The sequence below is a fragment of the Triturus cristatus genome, chromosome 10, assembly GCF_964204655.1.
Source record: "Triturus cristatus chromosome 10, aTriCri1.1, whole genome shotgun sequence".
Classification (NCBI taxonomy): domain Eukaryota; kingdom Metazoa; phylum Chordata; class Amphibia; order Caudata; family Salamandridae; genus Triturus; species Triturus cristatus.
In genome coordinates this window covers 1,131,043,519-1,131,068,444 of record NC_140593.1, presented here as the reverse complement: position 1 = coordinate 1,131,068,444, position 24,926 = coordinate 1,131,043,519, and the positions used below count along the sequence as shown (strand labels likewise).

Genomic DNA, 24,926 nt, shown 5'->3' with positions numbered 1-24,926 from the left:
TCTCACTCAGAAGCATCATGCTCCATCTCCGACCACTCCCCAACTCCCAGAGTGTATGCACAGGACAGCAGCAAATGAAAATGTACACTCCGACTAGTCTATAACAGATGCTGAGAAAAACACAAAATGGATGCCAAAGAGGGCAACTCAGTGAACGAGTGTCAGCTACGGAGAGAAAGAACTAGCTTTTGTAGCAATATAGAACAAGTAAAAGGGACGAAGGGCACAGGATCGGGATTAGAAGCAACAGGGAGGGAGTGTTGTGGGATGGGAAGTAGCAACATGTACATGGGGAGGTGGAAGGAGAAGAAAAGAAAACGAGCAGCGAAGCGGAATGGGCTTGAACCACGGAACAGGCGTCCTGTGAACACAGTGTCTGACATTTGATTTCGTCTTTGCATGAAGCGTGGCAGCGACAGCAGCAGCTCCCGTAACCTGATGCAAGTAGTCCTAGTAAGCAAAATGTAAATTAAAAAAAGCAATCACCTATGCCATATTCAAGCAGTGAGGCAGGAGGGGGTTGGGGACATTTGACCTCTGTCTTTGAATGCACAGCATAGGTTATGACATAAGATTTACAGGCATGTTTACAGAGGAGCTTGGAGCAAGTGAAAACATGCGCGCTCATATTAGTTGATCTTTAACAAAGAATAAAGTAGGTCCTTAAGCAGATTCTAAAACGAAAGCAGTGGAGGGATAGTGTAATAAGTCCCTGCTCTTAGGGAGGGCTAAACATAGGAAGAGTCATGACAAATGCATGCAATGGACAAATGGGGAGACAAAATATGACAGGAATGATGCAGCCACAAAATGGGAAGCTGATGGGCAGGCCGAAGCCCACAAAGTATACACAACATGTCTCGAAGAGACAGCACAAGCGCTTTCTAGCCGAGACCTAAAAAGGAAATGGAGTATGTAGTACAAGCTCAGAATCAGAGCATAATGATGCCTTGGAGTGCCCCCACTAGGCTGGCCTCCTGAGGTGAGGTAGTTAGCTGAGGGCGGCGAAACCAAGTCTTCCGAGCATATGTTTGTGAAATTAGTCCGGCTCTAGAGCGTAAAATGCTTTTAACCATTTAGGGCTTCATGAGAAGTATTCAGTATCACATGTAAAGCAGAAGTGCGTAGCAGCCTTCACGAGTATCCAATGCTTGAACTGAATTATCTGTCTCTGCAGTTGTGCACAAGCAGAAATGTCAAGTTTGAAACCGAGCAGTTCCCTAAACTCTGGAAGGTTGCCTCAATTCTGCCCCTTCTAAAGAAGCCTAGCCTGGACCCTAAGGATCCAAATAACTTTCGCCCAATTTCACGTCTTCCACTTCCAGGAAAACGGATTGGGAAAAAAAAAAAAACATGAATCGACAGCTTAATGCCTTGGATTCCACCCAATTTGGCTTTAGAGAGAGACATAGTACTGAGTCAGCTCTCATCAAGGCCACAGAGATTAGGGGAGCCGTGGATCGCGGTGGCAAGGCAGCTCTGATCCTGCTGGATTTGTCCGCGGCCTTTGATACGGTCCATCATGACATCCTGATGGATCGTCTAAAGGCATGTGGGATCCAGGCTAAAGCATGGGGTCTTGTAAAACCCTTCTTAACAGACAGAGTACAAATTGTATCTCGAGGTTAATACCAGTACAAACCTTTTGCACTGCCCTGTGGCGTCCCGCAAGGGTCCTCACTGAGCCCTACACTTTTTAATGTGTATGTCTCATCATTGGCACCTCTTATAAGTGCTTTTGGTCTCACCTCATACGCAGATGACACTCAAATCGTGGTGTCTCTGCTACCAGGTCAGGAGGTGGGATTCGACAAACGCTTCCAAGACTGTATGGAATCAGACGGGAGATGGATGTCTGAAAATTGCCTAAAACTTAATTCAGGTAAAACTGAAGTCATGCTGTTTGGGAATGATACCAACTTTTGGACCCCAAATTGGTGGGTGGATTCTATGGGCACTCTCCCTACGTCTTCAAAAAAAGTTAAAAACTTAGGAGTAATAGTGAATGAGAGACTTACCTTTGGTGACCAAGTAAATACAGTGGCATCGACAGTGTATGTTCTTAGAACAGTAAAGAAAATATTGCTGTTTTTACCACCCGTTAGCTGGCAAACAGTAGTCACAGCACCGGTCATGTCAAGGCTGGATTATTGTAACAGTCTCCATTTAAACATTCAAGAAAGATTCATGAATAAACTCCAGCTGCTGCAAAATGCAGCCGCTAGATTACTCACTGGTACATCCAAGTTCTCCTCAACCTCTAAAGAAATTTAAAAAAATGCACTGGCTCCCGGTGAGGAATCAAGTGCCTTTCAAATCCCTCTGCAGTTTTTAAAGCTCTTCAAGGCATAGGAACCGACCATTTAAAACGCCAGTTTCAATGGTATACACCAAAAAGAACTCTTTCCTCGCTGGGAGCCAAGGTGGTCACAGTGCCATCCACAAAAAAATATATATGTGGGGTGGTAGGAGTTTTGCTTTCTGTGCGGCAAAAGCCTGGAATGACCTTCCGTTTCATCTGAGAAATGCCACTGATCTTTTGGCATTCAAGAAGGAGCTAAAAACCTGGCTTTTGATAAGTAATATATAAAAAAGAAAGAGAGGAACCCTTGGTTACCCAGAAGGACTAGTGTTCAGACACAAATTTTGGTACAGAGGCGTCCTCTGGGAATATTTATTGTCCACACCTTAGCTCTCACTCACACTCCAGAACACATTCATTCCGATCCAATAATCACAACTGCCCCAACTTTGAATTTGCTACGTATTGGCACTAACACTTGAAATTAATGAGATATTAGTTGAAATGTATTAAAACAATTTGTTTCTCAGGATATTACACATTAAAAACAATGTTATCAAACAAAGGAACAAGAAAATTTGCAATACACTCAAAATAAAAACAATTCGTCCAAATACATTCCAAAAATTATCACACAAGAGTATAAATGAATAGACAGTAATTTTTGTCATCAGTTGCCACAATCGGTATTCAATTTTTACTACACAAATCCTCGTGCTTTGGACATCATAGACATCTAGGACAGTGTGTGTACAAACAAATTTGTGGCTGTAGTAAAAGCTTTTACTCGTGTGATAAATTGTTTTTATTTTGATGGTATAATATACCAAAATGTTTGATAAGTAAAACTCCTTTCTTCGGTTTTTACTTAAAGGAGAAGTGACTAGCGCCAGGACACCCTCGGGTAACCGCTGCACTCTAAAAATATCTATAACATAACAAATCCAAACTCTGCATTGAGGACACCTGCTACATGTGCTAATACAATACAACTATCACTGTCTTTGGCGCAAAGTTTTTCAAACACTCCAACAAGCTACAACAAAATAGGTCATGTTCAGACATAAAAGATCTCCAAGCTGTCCGCCTCCATATTCTTGATTGTAACTAGATGGACAGTGCCCCCAAAGGTGCTCTGGTTCAATTCCTATATTCAAAGGTCATTTGCCTGTGTGTATCAATAGAATGGTGGGAACAAAACATTCCTAACTTTAACAAAACCCAAGCACCAGGAAGGACCGGTCTTATAGCTAAAAGATCAACAAGCTGTGTTGCTGGTTAAGTGAAACAAATGCCAAACACCTTAAAACTAAAAAGCACTAGACACTCCGAACAAAGAAATGAGAGATCAAGAAAATCGAGAGGCAGGTCGAAACAGAACCTACGATAGGCTGTGCATGGGACACAGATCGAGTGAAAATGGGAGGACAGTACATAACATTTTGGAACACTTTGTAGGACCATCTCCTCAGAAAAAAGGAGGATGAATGTAAGGCTACCTAGGTATCCCTGTAGGTCACTGAGCAATGGGATTCACAAGAAGCACATGGTAACAATACATCACTCGGCTGCCTCTTTATCACACACATCTCTGGTGGCTAAAAACATTTGCTTCTGGTAATGTCTGATGGTTGGGTTGGAGTGAAGAGAGCTGGTGTGTCCAGTCCAAATCTAAAAATGCAGGAGTCTATTTTACAGACAATAGGTCAGATTGACATCTTTGCTGCCCATCTCAGCCAGTGGCAACTAGATGGAAAAAAGCCTCGAGTCCGATAACCTTCAAGCCTCTACAGAAGGTTTGGTGCACAGTAGAAGGCAGAGTTGGGAACAGTGAACAGCTATAGAGGCCATCGATTGCAGCATTCTCAAGCTGGTACTTACAAAAGAACCAGACTCTCACATGAAGGAGAATGTGTGCTTAGAACAGAGGTATTAAAACTGTGGGTCGCGACCCCCAAGGGGGCCGTGGAGTCTTGGGAAGGGGGTCGAGCATTTCCAAGCCTTGTTTCTGCCTGGAATCCAGAACATGTGCTCACGGCCTGGGACGTTTCATTCGGATCTTTAAAATGCTTCAGCTTCAGTTAATTTTTTGAGTGATAGTACTAAGAGTTTTACAACTGGGCTGTGAACTGCATGCTTGTAATCATAATTGTATTATTTACACCGCGCTTAGTACCCCTGAGGAGGTGTTGAAGGGATATTTATGCAAAACATTTTTTTTTTTATTCTGTGGCTCTGTGGTTATACGTAGACCTCTAAAGTGCATTAACTAATAGAGGTTTCATAATGTACTACAGTGCATTTCCCTCTGAGTAACAACTTAAAAAAAATAATCATTTAAGCTACCCATTTTTCTACATGTAGCTATCTGATGGTGAAAGACCTACAGAACTAACAAAATACTTTGGGGCTGATTTATGAGAGGCTTGCGCAGCGTCACTTTTTTTGAAGCTCCGGCGGCACAAGCGTCTCAATCAGATCTATGAGGCAGCGCAAAGTCACGCTGCGTGGCTTTGCATAGCCTCATAGATATGGTGCAAGACAAAGCAGTGCAAGCCGCTGCGTTGCCTTACTCTATGTGAAGTAGGCGCTTCATGGGCATTGCGATGGGTGTTCACACGCTGCACCTATGGATTTTGACACTGCAACAGATTTACAAAACCATGTAAACCTGGGGCAGCTGCAAAAACTACTCCTCCCCATAGTAGGGGAAATGAGGAGAAATATTTTCATTTCCCCACGTTATTTCCTCTTTCCATGTGTGCTGCATTGTGCAGCACACACAGAAAGAGGAAACCCCCTCCCTGGATTGCTTTTTGTGCAGGAAGGTGCCCCTTCCGGCACAAAAACAATCCTGCCTGCATTGGCGTTAGACAGCAATCTGTGCACCAACGCAGGGGGAAAGGACAGGAAAGCACGATATTTCATAAATATGGTGCATTCCTGCCCTTTCACATTGGCAAAGGGCAGAGCAGCAAGAAGACTTGCGGCGCTGTCCTACGCCAATTCCTCATAAATGAGGCCCTTTGTTTTTAGCCACACCTTTGACTACGCCCCCACGCTCACGGACCTTTGGTTTGCTAAACACGGTTTAATATTATTTACCCACTGTAAAAATGATTTGCAGTATGAATTGGGGGCGTTTATGGTGGTCGATAGTTGTCAATGAAGAGGAGTACCAAGTTCTAGAAATGTTTGTCAGGAGGGGGTCCTTAAGCCTAAAAACTTTTGACACAGGGGTCCTGCATCAAAGAGTTAGAAGTCCTCTGGCTTAGAAGCTACTTTCATTCACAGTGTGCGCCACATAAGATGAAGGGTGTCAAATTCTGCAGGTATGCTTCTTGTTTGTCCTCGAGGAAGCACAGCGGTGTTTCACAAGTGGTAAAGTGAGCTCTGAAAACCAAACTCAAAGGGTAGAAAGTGTCTGCCAAGCATCACTGTAAAGAGACCCAAAAACCCCAAACCCCAGCCACTTGATCCACTCCGGGGTGTCAAAACAACAACTCCTTCAAAAAAGCAGAATACTCTCAGCTGTAGTTGCAGCTTTTTGAAATTGGATTTTTATGAATATGAATCGCACCCTTTAGAAAACAGCTTTAATTCTAGTCCCAAACAGTCGTTTACAAACGTGGTGTGTACATATTCTGAAAGTAAGCTTTACAATTTATGTTGAAGTTCAGTAATCTGCAACTGAATAGTCAGAATTTTCATCTAGCCATAAAATTTGCCATTTAAATAAAATAAAAATTCAGGGTATCGTAGTATTCTTACTGATTCATTAGCATGTAGGCACCTTGGGTTTTTAGCTACCCGCAGCTGGATCCAACAGCAGGTCTCCACCACTGCAACAACAATTATTACTCAAAGTAACTGCTTACCTGGCCCTGAACGATTGCCTTCAGGAGGTGCAGCACTGCATGTCTGGCCTCCGCCGGGTGCTCTGGCAGCAAAAGATCAGAGATCGCTTGCCAGATGGACTCCACGGCATGCTGAAAAGAGGTCCCAAAAGTGAACACAAAGCAAGACAACACCATGAGTAGCGACAACCATCAAGCAGAAAAGCATTTTTAAAATTGATTGACCCCTCACAAAGGGAACGGGCACTCCCAACGGCAAGTTCTTTATAATCCAGGACTTACAGAATTTAATTTCACAGCACCATAAGTTCACTTTTTCTGGTATTAATATCCATTGCTACTTGCAGAGAGATTTCAAGCGCATAATCAGATTTTGAAAGGTCTACAATCACAACGTCATGTGAACGAGCTCAATGCAGGCAGCATGACCCATGCATTACCTTTCTTCAGCACACATTAGTTCATTCACTCAACTATCAATACACCAGAAGTGTTGCAGATGAACAAGAAAATCTACATGTGCTGAAAGGACCATACACATGCATATGAAAACCTCTGCATGAGAGTCAACAGGGTTGTCTGTAGTTCTGTGAACCTTTGGTTTATGATACAGATGCTTCTGAATTTTGAGAGATGGCTTTAACATTAATTTCTGGAATTTTCATAGCCAACTAGACCCGCCTCAGGGGGCGTGAAGATACCGACCCTTCGAAATGTACTAATTTCCAAATCAAAGGAACAATGAGAGAAAGTTCTGTCAACCACAAGTAACCACAGGCTGAGAACCGATTTGAAGCAACAGATTCCTTATTGGAGATGTTCCAAAAACATGGCTTTGGGCATTGGACAGTACCAAACCCAGCGTCATCCAGAAATTTTTTTCCCAATTATTTGCCTCGTTTTTTTTCAATTTTCATTGTTGTAAGTCAACATTTGGTAGCCACCACCTTTATCCCTCCTTGCAATTCTTTGGCATATTCAAGTTTAACTGAGGCACATGTTACTCTGTTGGGTGGAACGTCTCCTTTAAGATTCACTCCGGCATAGACGGGGTGTTAAATACTTCCCTTCACAGTCACAAGCATACAACAAGCATGTCTGATGAATTGCTTCATCTCAGGTGAGATGGTTTGGCTCATCCACACATTGCAAGAATTTAAAACAGAAGTATCTATGGATTTGTTCTTCTAATAACTCTGAAGTTCCCTCACAAGAATTCTACGAATTATATTGTTTTTTTTAATGTATCTTGAAATAATAACAAGTGAAATAAATCATGACAGCTAGTTTTATATATTTTTTAAATTAGACAAATATACCCTGAACTCCCATGTGAGGTAAGAGTCAGAACAAACAAGAAAAAATAGTTATAGAACCTGTGAAAACTGCCAAATATTTTGAATGTTATCAGTGCAACTGATGTTAAAGGACTTATCAAAAACCTTTTTTGAACATGCACGGATCCAATTAATTCAAACAGCAAACCTCTTCAAATTTTTTTGTTTTTGCCAGTTCACAGACGTAGTTTATTGTTCGGATTCGGTTATGCAACACAGAGTCCATACTCAGCTCCTGCGTGAAAATAAAACAGAATTTTTTTTAGAGGTTCCACAACAGGATTTGTTTGAGGCATGAATTCATGGGAATTCCTCCACCCCCCCCCCCCTCCCCCACCAACAATGAATGATACAAATCAGTTTGGTTGATGGAACATTAAGCTGTATTTTTCTTTCACTGGCACACACTAAAAACATAAGTAGTGTAAATCTCACTGCAAATAAAGCGCAAAAGAAAATCACAAAGTTTCTAAAAAATAAACCCACCTATACCATAATCGAGAAGATTTGAAACCAAGATACCTGGTAAAAGAGGGAGCCCAAAGAGAAAACAATTCGCTCCAGTCTTCCCAGCAGCACCTATAGCAGGACAGTCAATAAAAGTTCACGTAACTGACCAGACCACCTAGCACAGAGCCTTAGAAAGATACAAATGAGAAAACCTCACTTGTTCAAGAATGGCTCAAATGCATTGACAGAGGTCACTGATTTGCCTTCTGGGTGTACGGCTGCAGTTTCTAGGATTCAAACAAAATAAGGTGCTTTCTTCAATAAAAGCTGCAATTTAGCACCTGTAAAGCTTGTGCCAAGATTTTAGAAGGTGGATCGCCTGGTATGGTGAGAAAAAGTGTGCTAGGATAAGAAGTGACAGACTGCTGCAGGCAACATGAGCAGGAACATATAACAAAAGTGTTTCTTTCTATAGTGGGGGCACAACTGCATACCTTTCATGCAAGATGTGTCATGTCGAAACCATCTGGAATGGAGCCCCTACAAAGCTTCCCCCATTCTTTACTGCATGCTTTTTTATTTGGTTCGTCCCTGCATGGCGCACCCTGGCCATCAATTTCATGACAATGTCCCATCTAGCGCACACAGCATGCTCCTGGAGAGGATGGAAAGATCATCTATGCTAGGATTAGGATAGACAACCCTAAGACAGCAAAACACACTGGATCACTTCCTGCTCACAAAAAAACAACAGTGTAAAGCTCACAGGGATAGAACAAGGATGGGGAGAAGGGGAAGACAGTTCCATGCTTTACACATCAAATCACATTATCTTGTATTGGAGATATGGGCGAGAAAACGCAATGAACAGTACTTCAGAGAGCAAAGATTGTACGGCACGCAGACCCAAGAGTGAAGACGGTGAGGTCAATCAATCGTCCGTACAGGGCCCTTTGCTAGGCAGAGGAGTAGTCTCTGTGGCTGGTGAGGTCACTGCAGTGGAAAAAGTTAAATTTGCTTCTCTCAGACACAGATAACGCGTCAAAGTCCCCAGATGTCTTTCAGGCAGGATCATATCGGCAGAAGCTCCCAGTAGTTGGAGAGCTGCTCCTGGCAGTATGCAGCATCCTATAGCCAGCCTGTCTTTGGGAGCTGGCCTTCTGCCCCAGTGAATAACCACTCGCCCTTTAGCCAAAGGCAGTAGTAGTGCAGTGAGGCATCGAATTCTGAGAGGGACATCTTTTAGGTAGCCCAGGAGGGATACAAGTGGGTCCCGCAGTGGTAAACGGCCAGTAATCTAGGCCAGTTTTCTGTAAACATTAGTCTAGTAGCTAGTTACATTTGAGCAGTCCCATTCAAGGTGGAGGAACGTAGCCACCGGGGCAGCCCACCGCAAGCAGCGCGCGTTCTCAACCAGGTCCATGCGGTGCAATTGAACAGCTGTGTGATATAGTCTACGTAGGATTTTAAAATCGATCATTTGAAGTCTGTCATTGGGGGACAAGGCAGCGGATTGACCACAACAATAAGTCCATTGAACCTCGGAGATGGGGAAGCTGTGTCGAGTCCCCAGACTGCCCAGGCTGAAGAGACGCACACCGGCGCCATCTGTAACATTATAGTGTATAAGCAGGTTTTTTAACAGGTGGTCCAAAGAATGCAGTGTGGGTGGTGTCACAGGGAACGCATCATGTAGGGTTCGGCCTGTGGCGCAGAGATGATGGTAAAGAAGATGCTTCAGCGCCAGGAGGGGCTCAAAAACTGACCATCTGGGTACACCTCTCCAAAAGTGAGAAGGTTTGTCAGTGGGCCCACTATCTAGTCACCTCATCAATCAGCGGGGTAAGCATGGGGCTTCTAGTGAGTGGTATAGTAGGAGCATAAAGGCAGGAAAGCAGGGCGTGCCGACTGAAGCCATCCCGTGCCCACCAAACACAGGCGACCGTGTCGATCTCCGCATGCAGGGGCTCATAAGGCTGGTATAATGAAGTGGTTAGGGGGCATGGGGCCACCAGGCCCCATTCCTCTGCCGTGTGAGGCTATTACAATGTGGGATTACAGCCAAAAGTGCATGTAGTGGGCTTGTGCGCAGGACCTATGTAGGTGCACGTCAGGTGCGTTCAGACCACCCTGTTGAAGAGGTAGTGTAAGCATCTCCCATGCAAACCTCGGCTGTTAACCTGCCCGCTCACAGAGATTAAATTAGAGTGGAGTCATTTCAGGAAGGGCGCAGTGAGAGGGAATGATATTTTAATAAATAAGGAAAATAACTTGGGTAGGACAAACATTTTCGCAATGGTGATCTTCTCTCATATGGAGAGGGAATGTGCTCCTCCAGCCAGGCAATAGCCCTGCCGTAATTCGCCTCCCATAGCTCCTCAATATCTCTGCTGAACCATATTCCAAGATACCGGATTGGCTCAGTGGCCCGCTGCAGTGGGTACTCGGACTCAAATAGAGGAGCGTTTCAGGAAAGGGGAAATAGGGTGGATTTTGACCAATTGATAGTAATGCCAGAATATCTGCAAAAACAACCTCACATATAATAGGGACGTTTATTTGTGGTTTTCATATGTAGAGCGTGCTGTCCATGACATGGATATTAAAAAACCTCAAGCTGTAAAGTTGAGACCCCGGTGGGCATGATGCTGGCATAGCCAGGAAGCTAGGGGCTCCATTGCAATTGCAAATAGGACCAGGGAAAAAGGGCATCCCTGTCTGGTTCCTCTAGTAAATGAAAAAGGGCAGAGGTCATGCCGACAACGAGGAGGCGCGCTATTGGGGTGGGGGGGAAGCATAAAAGTGGACTACTCTGGTGCAGAAATCGAGGACTGACACCAAGTCGCTAGAGTAGGCAAAACAGATATAGCCATTCCAGGGAATCAAACGCCTTAGTGACGTCTAGTAGCGGTCAATTGGGGGTCTATGCTGTGCATGAGGGCAAACAGCTTTCGGAGGTTGTGGGAAATCGAACGGCCCGGCACAAATCCAGACGGGTCTGGTTGGACAATGTCAGGTAATAAAGGGAGGAGACAATTGGCAATTAGTTTAGCAAATATCTTTTTGCCTACGTTTTTCATAGACAGAGGTCGGTATGAATCACATCGATTGGCGTGCTACCCGGGTTTCAATATCGCAACAATGACCGCTTCCCTTACAGACTGCGGTAACTGGTCTGAGGATAGAGTCCTCTTACGTTAACAGAAGATGGGGGCAAGAAGGGAAGCATATTTCTTATAGAAGGATGTGGTGAGCACATCTAATCCCGACACCTTGTCTCTAGGGAGGCTTTGTATCACCTGAATTATTTTGTCTACCATAAAGGGGGCTTCAAGATTCAGACTGTGTGCATGGTTGAGCCCTAGCAACTGGATCGTGTCAACCTAGGCAGCGAGAGAAGATGCATCTGGGGCGAACAAGTCCCAGTAGAGCTGGAAGTAGAACAAAGTCATGGTATGGACTAGTCCATCAGGGAATGTAGCATGCTACAACGCATGCAATCACATCGCGTTCCTTAGCAACGCGGTTGTTACATCGACTTGCAGGACATGGCGCTCTAACATTAGGAATAGTATAATTCACTAATCCAACTCCAGCCTATGCAACAGTAGGGAAGGTGTTGGAATAGTAAATTATACTATTCCTTATGTTAGAGCGCAATCTACTGCAAGTCGATGCAATGACTTGCGTAGTAATGGCATTGCGTTCTAACAACGCAGTTGTTGTAACGACCGTGGTCTAATGACCGCTTTGTAAAGGTGGTTTCTCGTCATCAGGTTGTGTATGACTTGCTGATCGTCAACAAGCGATACGACATAGGCATTAACACATTGCTTACTGAGTAAATTAGCCAACGTCCTGGCAGAGCTGTCATCCGCGCCGTAACGCCTTGTGACTGCTTCCCTGTGGAGGTAACGGGGCTCCCAATCAGGTTCCACATCATATGCCGATAGTTACTTCCTGAGGGCAGCAAAGGTCTGCATATTAAGCGTAGTGAAAAACTCAAGTTCAAGAGCACGGATCTCCCTTTCAAGTGTGGACGGTTGTATGCGTATCCCCGATTGTTTCACTATACAGGCACTGCAAATTACCACCATAAAGGCCTCCCATAGTAGGGCCGGGAGATGGCCAAGCCATCATTACGGGCATAAAAATCAAGGATCGCTGCCCGGATTTCATCTTGAAAAACAGAATCGCAGAGGGCGAAAGGAGCGAATCTCCAAGGGAAAGCCAGGGAAGAGGTCAGCGGTGAAAGAATCACCAACAACATTGGGGGCGCCATCAGGAAGGGTACGGGGTAGGTGAGCAACGTTCATGGTCCAGGTAAGAGCATTGCATGTGAGCAGCCAGTAGTCTATTCGGAACCAAGTGCCATGAGTAGAGGTGATAAAAGTGCCCTCAGGGCGGTTAGCATGTTTGAGGTGCCAGACATCTAGGAGGTAAATTTTGTGCATGAGCGTCTGGAGATGAGCAGCTGCGCTGGGGTGGGGTCACCTGGAGATGCTGGAGCAATCTGCTGGTCAAGGATGACACTGAAGTCCTTCCCCAAAAAAAGGCACCAGGGCCCATGTTGGTGAGTAAGCACCAAATTTCTGCAAAAAACTCCGGACTGTCCGTGTTGGGGCCGTAGACTGAGACCATAATGACCGGATGTGTGTGCAGTGAGCCGGTGACAATTGCACATCTCACATCTCTATGGCACAGGGTGTGTCGCATATGCCAAAGCAGTCCCTTAAGGAGGAGCATGGTGGTGCAATGAGCTTAATTGAAACACCAGGACGTGTGAGTCTCTGCGATCAACCCAAGCGTGAGGCGCTCGCCTGAGTTAAATGGAGTTCCTGTAGGGAGCAAATGTCAATATGGAGTCTACTAATTTAGGCATGTACTAGGCGAGCTTTCCGTCAATCACTGAGCCTGCGAACGTTCCAGGTCAAGCAGGATACGGTGGTCATCCCGTGTCCAGAGGAAAGGTATGGGTTGCGCTATTAGTGAGCAGGTCGCAGAAAGGAAGCAGAGTGTCATGCCAAGTGTGTGGCATGTCCTCCATGTCAGACGTGCGACTTTATAGGTGATCTAGGCAACCCTCGTGTTTATCCACTCTTTGATGCGGTTGATGTGGCTAGTCAGGAGGTCAATTTTGGTGTCTAAAGGGAAGCTACCTCTTTACCGACCTATATTTCTTTATTTTATGGTGAACACTCTCAAAAAATCTTAATAAGCACACAAACAAACAGTGATAACCCATAAGTACAATGTCTACACACAGTTATTTCTTTTTTTCATCTTTGTTTATTTTATTTGATAGGCAAAGAATTTTTTGTATCAAAAGTGATTATAAGTATTTCATTTCAGTGTTGTCATTTGTAATGATTCACATATATGATGAAGACAAATATGTACAATTGGACAAAGATATAAAACATATCAAAAAACATTAATACACATCACAATGCTAAGACAAATAATTTAGCCCCTCGATAGGCCAATTAAATCTCTACATTCATATCTTGCATACTAATCTTGCATACTAGCAGTCATACCACAAACAAATCAATATAGAAAAAGAAACCAATAAGAGTGCACAACTGGAAGAGTCAATTATCTTAGAGTGTTCAGATATTCTCTCAGAGTTTGACTGTAAAGTTTATAGTAACAGACTTGATTTCTTCTTATTATTTGATCTGAGTTGGTCCAGATATACTTGGTTGTCCAGTTGTGGAGAAGCTGGTCTACGTACGTTTCGGTGAGAGATAATTTAAAGTCACCTTCATCAGGACCACTGAAGAAACAAAATTTTCTGTGCACAAACGAGGGGACAGTGTTTAAAAATAAATCATGTTATCAAGCTGTTACGCTCCTATCAGTTTCCTCAAAGGATAGTATTGGAATGGAATTGGGTCTCCTGTTGGACATATCCTAGAAAGTTTTTGAATTGTCAAGGTCAAACGGCGTTCACTAGCCTTTATGAGGTATCTCCAAGTCGGGTTACTCCATCATGGAGGTATACCTTCATGAAAAATTAGAAGAGAGGAAAATAATTTGTAGTCTTAATCTCCAGGTCACTTGGACCAGCTTCGAGTCGGACGACTAAGGGGGAAGACGGCGTTGCTTTGCAAATTTAAGATTCACTTAAAATTAAAAAAAACTTTGGATTTGACTGTGGTACACGCCATTACCCCCCAAGTGACCTACAAATTATTTTCCTCTCTTCTAATTTTTCATGAAGGTATACCTCCATGATGGAGTAACCCGACTTGGAGATACCTCATAAAGGCTAGTGAACGCCGTTTGACCTTGACAATTCAAAAACTTTCTAGGATATGTCCAACAGGAGACCCAATTCCATTCCAATACTATCCTTTGAGGAAACTGATAGGAGCGTAACAGCTTGATAACATGATTTATTTTTAAACACTGTCCCCTCGTTTGTGCACAGAAAATGTTTCTTCAGTGGTCCTGATGAAGGTGACTTTAAATTATCTCTCACCGAAACGTACATAGACCAGCTTCTCCACAACTGGACAACAAAGTATATCTGGACCAACTCAGATCAAATAATTAGAAGAAATCAAGTCTGTTACTATAAACTTTACAGTCAAACTCTGAGAGAATATCTGAACACTCTAAGATAATTGACTCTTCCAGTTGTGCACTCTTATTGGTTTCTTTCTCTATATTGATTTGTTTGTGGTATGACTGCTAGTATGCAAGATTAGTATGCAAGATATGAATGTAGAGATTTAATTGGCCTATCGAGGGGCTAAATTATTTGTCTTAGCATTGTGATTTGTATTAATGTTTTTTGATATGTTTTATATCTTTGACAATTGTACATATTTGTCTTCATCATATATGTGAATCATTACAAATGACAACACTGAAATGAAATACTTATAATCACTTTTGATACAAAAAATTCTTTGCCCATCAAATAAAATAAACAAAGATGAAAAAAAGAAATAACTGTGTGTAGACATTGTACTTATGGGTTATCACTGTTTGTGTGCTTATTAAGATTTTTTGAGAGTGTTCACCATAAAATAAAAGCAATATAGGTCGGTAAAGAGGTAGCTTCCCTTTAGATTTGTTTTTCTTCCCCCCTCTTGGGCCTAAAAAGTTATTTGGGGAAAACCTTTTCTTACATGAGGTCAATTTTGGTGTCAACAGTTGTTCTTGACATCTCCTTTATGTCCAAATCTTGCATGTTGATTTTCGGGATGGGCGCGGAGGGAGGTTCAGTGCCAGTGTGGTGATCTGCATGGCATGTTTGACACTTTCCTTCATTGGGCCTCCAATTTCCTCATGTTGTGTGATTATGCTATAAGAGGGTGTACTGGGTCCTGCCTCACCCAAACGTCCCACGCACTTGGGATCTGGGGGAGAGGGGGGCACGAGCAGACACAGACGCAAGGGCAACCTTGAGAGGAAGGCAGCAGCAAGGTCCTATGGGGCTTAGTACAGATCCTGTATGGGCAAATATAGCGCATAAGTCAGTTAGTCAACAGTAGGGAGGAAGCGGAAGGTCGATGTCCCCAAGGCCCCACCTCGCCCCTGACAAAACAGGGGGGGGGGGGGGGAGGAGGGGGGGGGTGACATGCCGGCCTAGTACCAGGAGGGGGGGGGGGGGGGGGGGGGGGGGAGGTGCCGCCTGCCTCCAATTTATGTCAGGGCCCAAGGCGGCAAGCAGTAATAGGACGCCTCCCCAGGAGTTGTTTGGCAGCTTCAGCACTCCGGTTGGGGAACAGCCTCTGGTGTCTGCTCAGTCAGGCGCAGCCGGCATAGGCCGCACTGCCAGGCAATTCTCCTCCTCCACCGCCAATCTGTGTCATGGTGGCTAGGTGCAGGTCGATCCGCAGCTAAATTTGGAGCTGCAGCAGACCTTCGAGGCCCCTATTCATCCCTTCGGTCGCTCAGAGGGACCGGGAGCACCGCCCTGCACAGTGTTCAATGAGCCACAGCAGCTGGTGATGACAGGCCTCAAAGCAGCTTCCATGCGCCGCACTGGCCTTGGCACATCGGGAGGCAGTCTGGTGTTCCAGGGGCTCAAAAAAGGAAAAGAATGGCCTCAGCCGTGTCCTACCGTGTGTGGGCGCAACATCAAGCATTTGTGAAGTCTATGGGTGCCTAGACACTGCAGATTGCTGCTGAATAGTCTGTCGGCCGGCAGAGCCTCGATATGTGGCAGACATCTTGCTGCCAGGCTCTCTAGCACCGCCCACAGTCACCACATTTATACCTGCAGCTGGCATCAGGTTAACACCAGCAAGTCTACGGTTAACTCAGGTTATAAACTGGACAGGCAATGTTTAAGAGCATCATGAAGTGAGAGTTAAACACCTTTCACAGTTCTTTCAAAGGTCTTCACCAGGCCAAACTACCTCTGTACTACCTGGGATGGCGCATGGTACTCCAAATTGACTAGAATGAGGCAACCACTTGCCAATGGGGCAATAGTATCTACAAGGCAACCCACCCCACTTTACATCACTTCCTGGGGGTTTAGCCACAAACAATCCCATAGTACCCTTCTTTGTCTGAATCATAGATGGCTCCAACCTGCTTCCCTTACGTAGAGCTCTGGGCACACCCTTAAAGTGTATGCAGCACAACGAGCCACTCCTCCTGGAAGACTAGCTCTGTAACAGGTTTTCCCCCTCTGGAGGAGATGCCAAGCTGCCTGACTACAACAACCAGCGAGCAGGTGAAGATGTGATCGCCATTTGCTTCACTGAGGCAGTAGCCTCTTTGAAGCTGGAAAATCTGTGGCGACCAACCAGCGGTTTACTTGCTGTGGGAGGTCGGACCTCATTCCACCAGCAATTCTGTACTGTTCTTGGCAGCGATTCACACTTCTTAGCAGAGGTGGAGCCTGTTGTCTCAGGTGACAACTGCTGCAGATAGACAGGAAGGACTACAGGAGGTTTGGGCAACAAAGTGGTGTCGTTCTAGGCCAATTTTCTATTAAACCTTACCTTAAATATGACCTCATCAATGAGTTGGGTCTCATATAATAATTAATTTGCTAACTTGGAGTCATATCTTTGGTGGTTCCAAATGGGAGTTGGCGCTTAGCAAGGTGGCTATTGAAACTCCATGTTTGTCAATGAGACTACCAGCCGTGCTACATTGAAAATGGCAATCTTGTGTTTTCACTTTCAGGGCATGTTAAACACAAAAGGAACATGCCTCTTAATATCTAGCACCCTGCCTGCTAGGCTACCAAGGCCTTCCCTAGTGGTGGCTAATTAATATTAAAAAGGAAGGTTTTCACCTGGCAAAGGGGTTTATTTTGCCATGTTGAACTGGCAGTTTTAACACTGCCCGACTAGGATGCAGTGGTAGGCCTAAAGTCATGTTTTCACCCAATGTCACTGTAGCGGTGGCACAATGAAGTGCTGAAATCCACTATTAACAGTTAACTCATAGGCCCGAGTAGCTCTTGTACTATATACTAGGGAATTATGGGTAAGTGAACAAATCTGCACACAGGGGGGGCATCAACATACGAAGGTTCTAGTGGCTTTCTAGACGGTTATAGATAAGGTTACTGACTTGTTGACAGTACCAGCCAAGAAACAGATAAAAGTGGGCCCAAAATGTTTTGATCAGCAGTGTTCAAAAACAGCAAGAAGTTTGAGGGTTGCTCTTGCTTCTAGACCCAGAGTGCAAGCTGACGTAACAACTTGTCGTAGGGATTATAAAATAGCATTAGCTACACGTAAGGAAGTTTTAAGGGATGAGGCCTGGAATGAGCTATTGGACCCTGAAACACTCAAGGACAGCTCAAAGTTCTGGGGTATATTAAAAAAAAAAGAATTCTTGCCCAGGAGACAGGAGCAGGTCTTGAATGTTATATAACGAAGGAGGAATGGGAGGCCCATTTTGAGCAGATGTATGCCTGCCCCTATGAAGAGGGTGATAGATTTGTATTTGGTTTTAATATTAAGAAGCTCAGGTTTGGGAGGGGTGAAATAATGGAAGGTATTGTAGGCTTAACAGCTGGTAAAGCTCCTGGTCCTGATGGGATCCCTCCCGATCTATTCAAGACTGACCCCTCTTTCTGGGCACAAATTTTGGAATCGTTTTTTTAACGCCGCAGTTCAACTAGGTTGCCCTCAGTCTTGGGGGACTTCAACTATAATACCGGTCTTTAAAAAAGGGGATAAAAGCAGTCCACACTGCTACAGACCTATTTCACTCCTAGACTCCATGGTGAAAGTAATGGGTAGGGTCCTCCTGCAAAGGCTCACCTCTTGGGTAGAGGACAATAATATCATGTCCGACTCCCAGTATGGGTTTTGTAGAGGCCGGTCCACGACCACTCAATGTCTGAACTTATATTTGATTTTAAGTAAATATACAGTGGTTTATAAGGGGACTGTCCAACTAGCCTTCATGGACTTGTCCTCAGCTTTTGACTGTGTGAACAGGAAGAAGCTCTGGCAGTCCATGAGGGCAAAGGGGGTTGATGGAGGCATTGTGGATTATTTAGAAGATCTACATAGATCCACCAGAGCAAATGTTAGATTTTCTCAGGATCTGAGCGTGACGAAGGACTTTAAAATCAAAAGGGGAGTCCGACAAGGATGTATACTGGCCCCCTTTTTGTTTAATTTTTATATTAATCACTTAGATAGTTTTTTGCAGGAAGTAGGGGCCGATTGTCCCAGAGTGGGGCGCCGGGATATCCCGGTCCTACTATATGCGGACGATGCGGTCTTTATATCTAGGACTGAAAGAGGTCTCCAAGCACTCTGCTTTTAAATCTTTTATGTCAGACAGGGATCTCACAATAAATAATTCCAAATCATTCATTATGCAGGTAGGCCAAACCCCAAAAAAGAATTTTCAATTTAATGTGGGCAATGAAAAGATTCCCATTTCTAGCACGTTCTCCTATCTCGGTGTCCTTTTTGACAACAAACTGAATTGGGGGCCGTACATTCTGAAAAAGAAAGGAGACTTTACTAGGGTGAATGCAGCTATCTCCAATTTTGCCTCGAAACTGGGGAAAAAGCCTAATGGTGCAATGTTGCAATTGTATAATGCCAAATCAGTGGCTATGGCATCTTTTGGAAGTGAAATTTGGGGGTATAGCTCGGGTGAGCGGTTACAGATTGTGGAGAATACTTTCCTGAAACGCTTACTGTGTCTCCCACAAGGTACATCTAATTTAGCTGTTCATGAGGAGTTGGGGGTACAGTATATCAATGATATTTTCCCTGCGACCACTGATTTGCTGGTTAAAACTATGGTTAAACCCAGATATCCCCCTAACGCACATGATCTTAAAAGATTGCTCGTCTATGGATAACTCATCTGCTGTACCCTGGCTGAAATATATCAGGAAAGGTTTAAGCTCAGGGCGGGGTGAGCTATTCGAAACTACCAAATGTATTATTAAGGGGGATGTGGAGGCAATAAAAACTGCCTTCATGATGGACAGGAAAATGATGAGGGAAGCTAAGGAGGCACAGAAATCAAGCGTCAGGATTTTTCTTATGTTAAAAACAACTCCACACACAGAGCCTTACCTATTGGGATCTCTGTCTTCTCATGAGAAATTTTTATTAACTAGATTTCGGATGAATTTATTTCATCATTTGCTTGTCAGACCATACATTTCGTTTTTTAATAAAGAAGCAGCATCCTGCGGCTGCGACGGAAAGTCTTCGCAGGAGATGCTGCATTTTATGTTTTTATGTAAATTTTACGAATTTCCCCGCAAACGCTATCTGGTCCCGCTTTTAAAGAAACTTGAATTTTATCAGATCAGACCTGCTATGATGTATTTACAACTACTATGTAGTGATAGTATTCTTTTTGTATTCGAGTTTTTAAAGTCGGCTGTTAAATATAGAAAATGCCTGGATTTATAAGTATGCACCGCCTAAAATTCCTGCTAACTCAGCACTGATGTATCCTAATGATGAACTTATTCCCAATATTTAGTCTTATTGTGTCGTACTTGTGTGTACTTTTATGGTTTGTTTTAACAAAACAGAAATAAAGTTTTTATTGATTGATTGAAGTGAACAAAGCCAATAAATTATTTGCTAATTGTACACATATTTTGTGGGTCGGAGCACATGCCTGCGGGGGGGACTGGATAGCAAGGCCCAGTCCACTTTAGAAAAGTCAGCAGCATCAGTCCAAAAACTGGAGGGTGACCATACAAAAAGAGCTCCTTTCCTACAAATTAGGTTCCAGAGAAGTAATAAAGGGAAAGCAGTAAGGTTCTTCAAACCAAAAGTGATAATCTGCATCACAAGGAAATGCATTACAAGAGACACCGCCAGGCAAAATACCTTGCTCCAACTGCACTCAACATAGCTAGTGTATTGATTATGGGTGAAGGGACCTAAAACGGCCATGCTGCACTTAATCTAGTTGGTATGGACATTTGGTAGAGGCCGTCAGTTGCTCTGAAGCACATTCACTCAAACATGATGGGGTTTGTGCAGGAGGCGAATATCAATGGGAGGAAAGTTCCTGCTCAGAGATATAGGAGCTCATAGAACTATAGGTGAGAGAAGTGTCAAAAGGTACAGGCGTAGTAGCATAGTAACCATTGAAGTGGAATGGAGTATCCGATTGCCCACACTGAAGTTTAAATCAATGGCTAGTTGCCCATGGTTGATGAAGGGGTGAGAGAAGAATTTTGCTAGATGTCTCCTGGGTAATGCTTTAACTGCCCTGGCTTAGAACCAGGATCAGAAGCCTATTTCGCTTGGACCACATGAGCTGTGTTGACCAGAGCACAGGTTACATATCAGTCTCAGAATAAGACTCAGACCAGTAACCAATTTGCACAGACCAGGACAGGTTGTCAGCAGATCCAGGTAGAGTCTGAGAAGGCGCTGGTCATGGCATCCACACCCCTTGCAGCAGACGGAGAAGAGAGTGAGAAACATGAAGCAAACTAGTTTGGGTTATTGCCACAGCTGGAGGGGTGAGCTGCTGGAGGACGTACCTACCCTGGAGTAATTCCGCACAGCACAAGTTGATTGTAATATGCCTGCGGGACTTTGGAAGGAAGCCTAGGAGCAGGTCAGTAAAAAAAAAAAAAATAATAATAATAATAATTAAAAAAAAGAGTGGTGGAAAGACTATGCTCGAAGAAATGATGGCAAATTATACAGTGAGTCAGTGAATTTGGAGCTGGATACTAGCAAGAGCCTTGTGCTTCCAATAGAGCATAGCAGTGTTAAGCAATTCATAGAAGGCCCATCCTGGGCACCTAGATTTTGGTCAGGATACAGGGCGCAAAAGGTGCATCAAGGCAACCAAGTGTCAGGCGGGACATCCACTGTAGTCTACTTTGAGGATCAGATAGAGTAGAGAAATACTTACCCATTGGATGTGAAAATCCAGTCTATGCTAGAGTAGAAAGTACCCACTAGCCAGACAGAAGTAAGAGACTTTTCATGACCCACTGACTACTATATGAAATTTGTGGCCGTTTATAGGACCATAGTAACCAATTCGACATCCAAAAAGCAGCCCAAGATGGAAGATGATCTGGACTGGGAAGTGTCAGCAAACTTTTGAGTAACTAAAGATAACTATGGGTCTATAGTTGCATCCTTGACAGCCCTGACATCAAAGAGGCGTAAAAAAAGTTACATGAACTGCAGAGGTTCAGGCCTTTTAGAATATTTAGGCAGCCCTACGCAACACACTGTACTCAAGTCCTCTGACTACAGTCACTCTTTCATTGCCAAGATGGAAGCTTCTGGCTGAGTTGGAGCGATACTGGCTCAGCTTGACGACAAGGGGGAGAACATCCAATAGCCTTTATTAAACATAAGTTACTATCCAGAAAAAAAAAAACTAGGTGGAAATGGAGAACTGATTTGCCGTAGTGCTTCAGAAGGTTGCGAGTGTATCCGTTTGGTACTAAGTCTGTGGTGCAAGCAGATCATAAACCACTCAAGCGATTGATGGCAATGAAGGTTGGTGTATTACAACCCGTGAGTAAACTGTTTAAGAACAGATCAGAATTACGAGTTGGACGATATTTAACATATCCAATATTTATTGGCTGCGTTAAGTATCTCAACCTTCGTTAAATGGATGGTCAAACCGGTCTAAATTAAATAGGTGAAATGTATACACAGTATTTACTATACACTGCGGATTTTGAAGAGTTACACACCAAAATACGCATGCTACTCCCCAGAAACTCGTAATTAGTGGTATTTAGCTCACCCAATAAATAACGTGCCCCATGGGATTACAATTTATCAGGTGTGATAAATAGCACCAATATTCTTAATCAGGCCCGAATTTGGTGAGCTGGTCTACTGGATTGAAAGGCAATATTAGTAAAGCTTAAGGATGGAATGAATCACAGGAATGCAGATGGACTTTTTCCCAGGTTTTTCCGTCTGGCAGGGTTGTGACCCACTGTTGGAGAAGTCTGGAGATCAGAGGAAGGCCTACATCCTTTTTACGCGAAGACCTACTGTACGTTAGATTTGAATGACGAGTTAGCCTGACTATTTTGTTTTTTATCTATAGGACCATTAAAGTATCCAGCAAAAAGAGACGCTGTGCCCTAAAGCAGAGAAATCAGCCCTAAGGGAGAGAATCTCTTTAAAACACAAATGATATTTCTTTGAGGACACTGCCATGCTTCAGCAAGCCATTCTTTTCCTTGGAAGTATGCTCTCCATCCGGTAAAACTTCACAGAGAAGGGTAGTAAGGCTTTCTCAAGAGCCATACACAACACTGCCTCAATTTCACTCAATGTCAATATTAAGATCATCACTTTTTCATAAAGGGTGCATGGAGGGGCCCATTGGGAACAATCACTAGTAACTTCAAAGGGGTGAGTAAACGACTTAAAGGGTTAAATAGTTTGATAATTGACATTTATCAAAACACAAAAGCATACACAATAAGCGTAAAGGATACAGTGGTCTGGTAGTGAGTAATTTAGAGAACTGTTTGGAAATCTGAAAGCAGGAGAAAGTTTATTAACGCAAGTCATATGTAGAGGTTACAAATTGAACCATTAATATACACTAAACTGGGAAAGTAGCTTAAGTGTAGCAACAAACTGAGGCGGTAAACTGCAGCACACTCAATGTGCAAGGATAGAGAAACAAAATATTATAAGAATGTACAGCACATGGAGAAAAGCCCAGCTTCAGTCTGCGGCGACATGAAACGGCACAGGAAGAAACTGGAGACACAATCAAAAGGTAAACAAAACCCAAGACAGTATAAACAAACATACAAGTCTTTATGAAAACACATAAAAAAACAATGAAAACGCAATGCTAAAACCAGAAATGAAACTTCGATAAAGATAAACATTTTCAGAAAGGTGAAAGACACAGTAGCATTTTCAATGTACAGATAAACAACGTAACATCGGGAAAGACTTATCAGTAAAATGTAAAGGTGAAACATACCATAACGTGTATGCTAGTGCAGAAAGGAGTAAAGGCTTCTACTTGCACTCGGAAACATGAAGCATGGAATCTGCCTGAGTTACACTGGCTCAGTCTTAATGCATTTACTTTGTGACCTCACTAGGTTTGTGAGGTCATGATTCCATCATTGCTTTCAGTGGTAATAAAGAGAAGTGGTCATCATGTAAGCTTCTCAGAATTGGCAAAAATCCATCATCTGGCCCTGAAGCAAACACAGTCCTGCCATTCCCCAAGGGCAACGGAGTCCAGCTAAATTATCAGCAACTAAGGGGTTGAGGTCGCTTCACCTGCCCTGAAGCATCCTTCACATGGAAGGTGTAACAGAGTTGATTGAAATAAAAAGAATTATTAAATAAAAGACGATTTGATCTAGGTCTACCTCCTTCACAGGTCTAAGGGCTGATTATCCAGCTTCTATCTCCAAAGCATACCTCGGCCCGGAGGTTTCACAGTAAATGGGGTCTTGCTCTTTCTTTAATGGCTTAACGTTTCAGGTCCCTTTTCCCTAAAATATCCCAAGGTAAGGAAATGTAGGAATTTAGCTCACCTTTAACCATAAAAGTTTTGAGATCCACCCTTCTATGTCAGAACCATGACTAGAGCAAAGGTCTAACAGAGGAGGTCTAACTCCATGTTCACCAGATAAATGTTTACGATCCAATGGCTTTCCCAAATAAGTATTCCAATCCCAAACAGGTCATCTGTCAAGAAAGTCTAGCTTAATATTTTAAAGGGGGTACAAATTTCATCTTATACCCCTCAAAAATTCCAACCAGGATTGCTTCCAACATAGACTAGCTCACTCTTCAACAAATAAAAGGTTCCAGACCACTTCTCCAACCCCTCAAATAATCCTAATCCAGAAAGGCCAGCAGCCTTGGACTTCCTTCTCAATCCTAACCAGATAAAGGTCACAGATGCTTTCTTTAAATCATTGAAGCATCAATGGTCCAGCCAGACCAGCAAACAAGGACGACTGGCTCAAGTCTCACTAGATAAGGAGTGTCTAGCTCCCAAAGCCTATGCTTAAAGAATAAGGAAACTCACAAGCTCTAATACATACAACTTTAGTTTCCATCGTAATAGCACCCAATGCTACCCACAGCATACTTAAACATTCAATGACATTTTTGAACCACTAATGATCAGGACCTTACCTTCAGTATTTCTGCCGTGATTATGAACTCTGCCCGCTTGCCTTCTGATATCCTGCATTTTGAACTTGATGGTCCTAGACCTAAAAAGTGTTTGAACTTTTCCCGCAGGCCTGTGTCCTTGCCCGGCATCTTTGCCATGATTGAGATACGATGGCGTGCTTTCACAAAGACAGGTCAGGGATCAGCATGTGAAAGAAGCTCCTACAAATGCAAATAAGATCAAAGCAAGTTCATATAAACGCATTTCTGGGAGAAAGACAGTATAGTATCTCTAAAGTGCAACTAACATCCTATGGTTTCTTGGCACTAACAGAACATGTATAGGGAAATCGAGTAGTGGCTAAAGGTGTAAACACTAGCTAAATACAAATAATCAAGT

The 24,926-nt window shown here is 43.5% G+C and overlaps 1 protein-coding gene across 4 annotated transcripts in view; it reads right to left on the bottom strand.

Moving 5' to 3' along the window:
• The window catches only part of TSC2 (TSC complex subunit 2), a 243,100-nt gene that overhangs the window by 192,092 nt on the left and 26,082 nt on the right, over positions 1–24,926 (bottom strand). For all 4 annotated transcript variants that reach the window (XM_085629402.1, XM_085629403.1, XM_085629404.1 and 1 more), the window contains exons 2-4: positions 24,548–24,748; positions 7,645–7,731; positions 6,181–6,291 (exon numbers count right to left, since the gene is read on the bottom strand). In XM_085629402.1, the coding sequence (XP_085485528.1) occupies positions 6,181–6,291; positions 7,645–7,731; positions 24,548–24,685 (336 nt within the window). In that variant the 5' untranslated portion in view covers positions 24,686–24,748. The remainder of the gene's footprint in view (positions 1–6,180; positions 6,292–7,644; positions 7,732–24,547; positions 24,749–24,926) is intronic.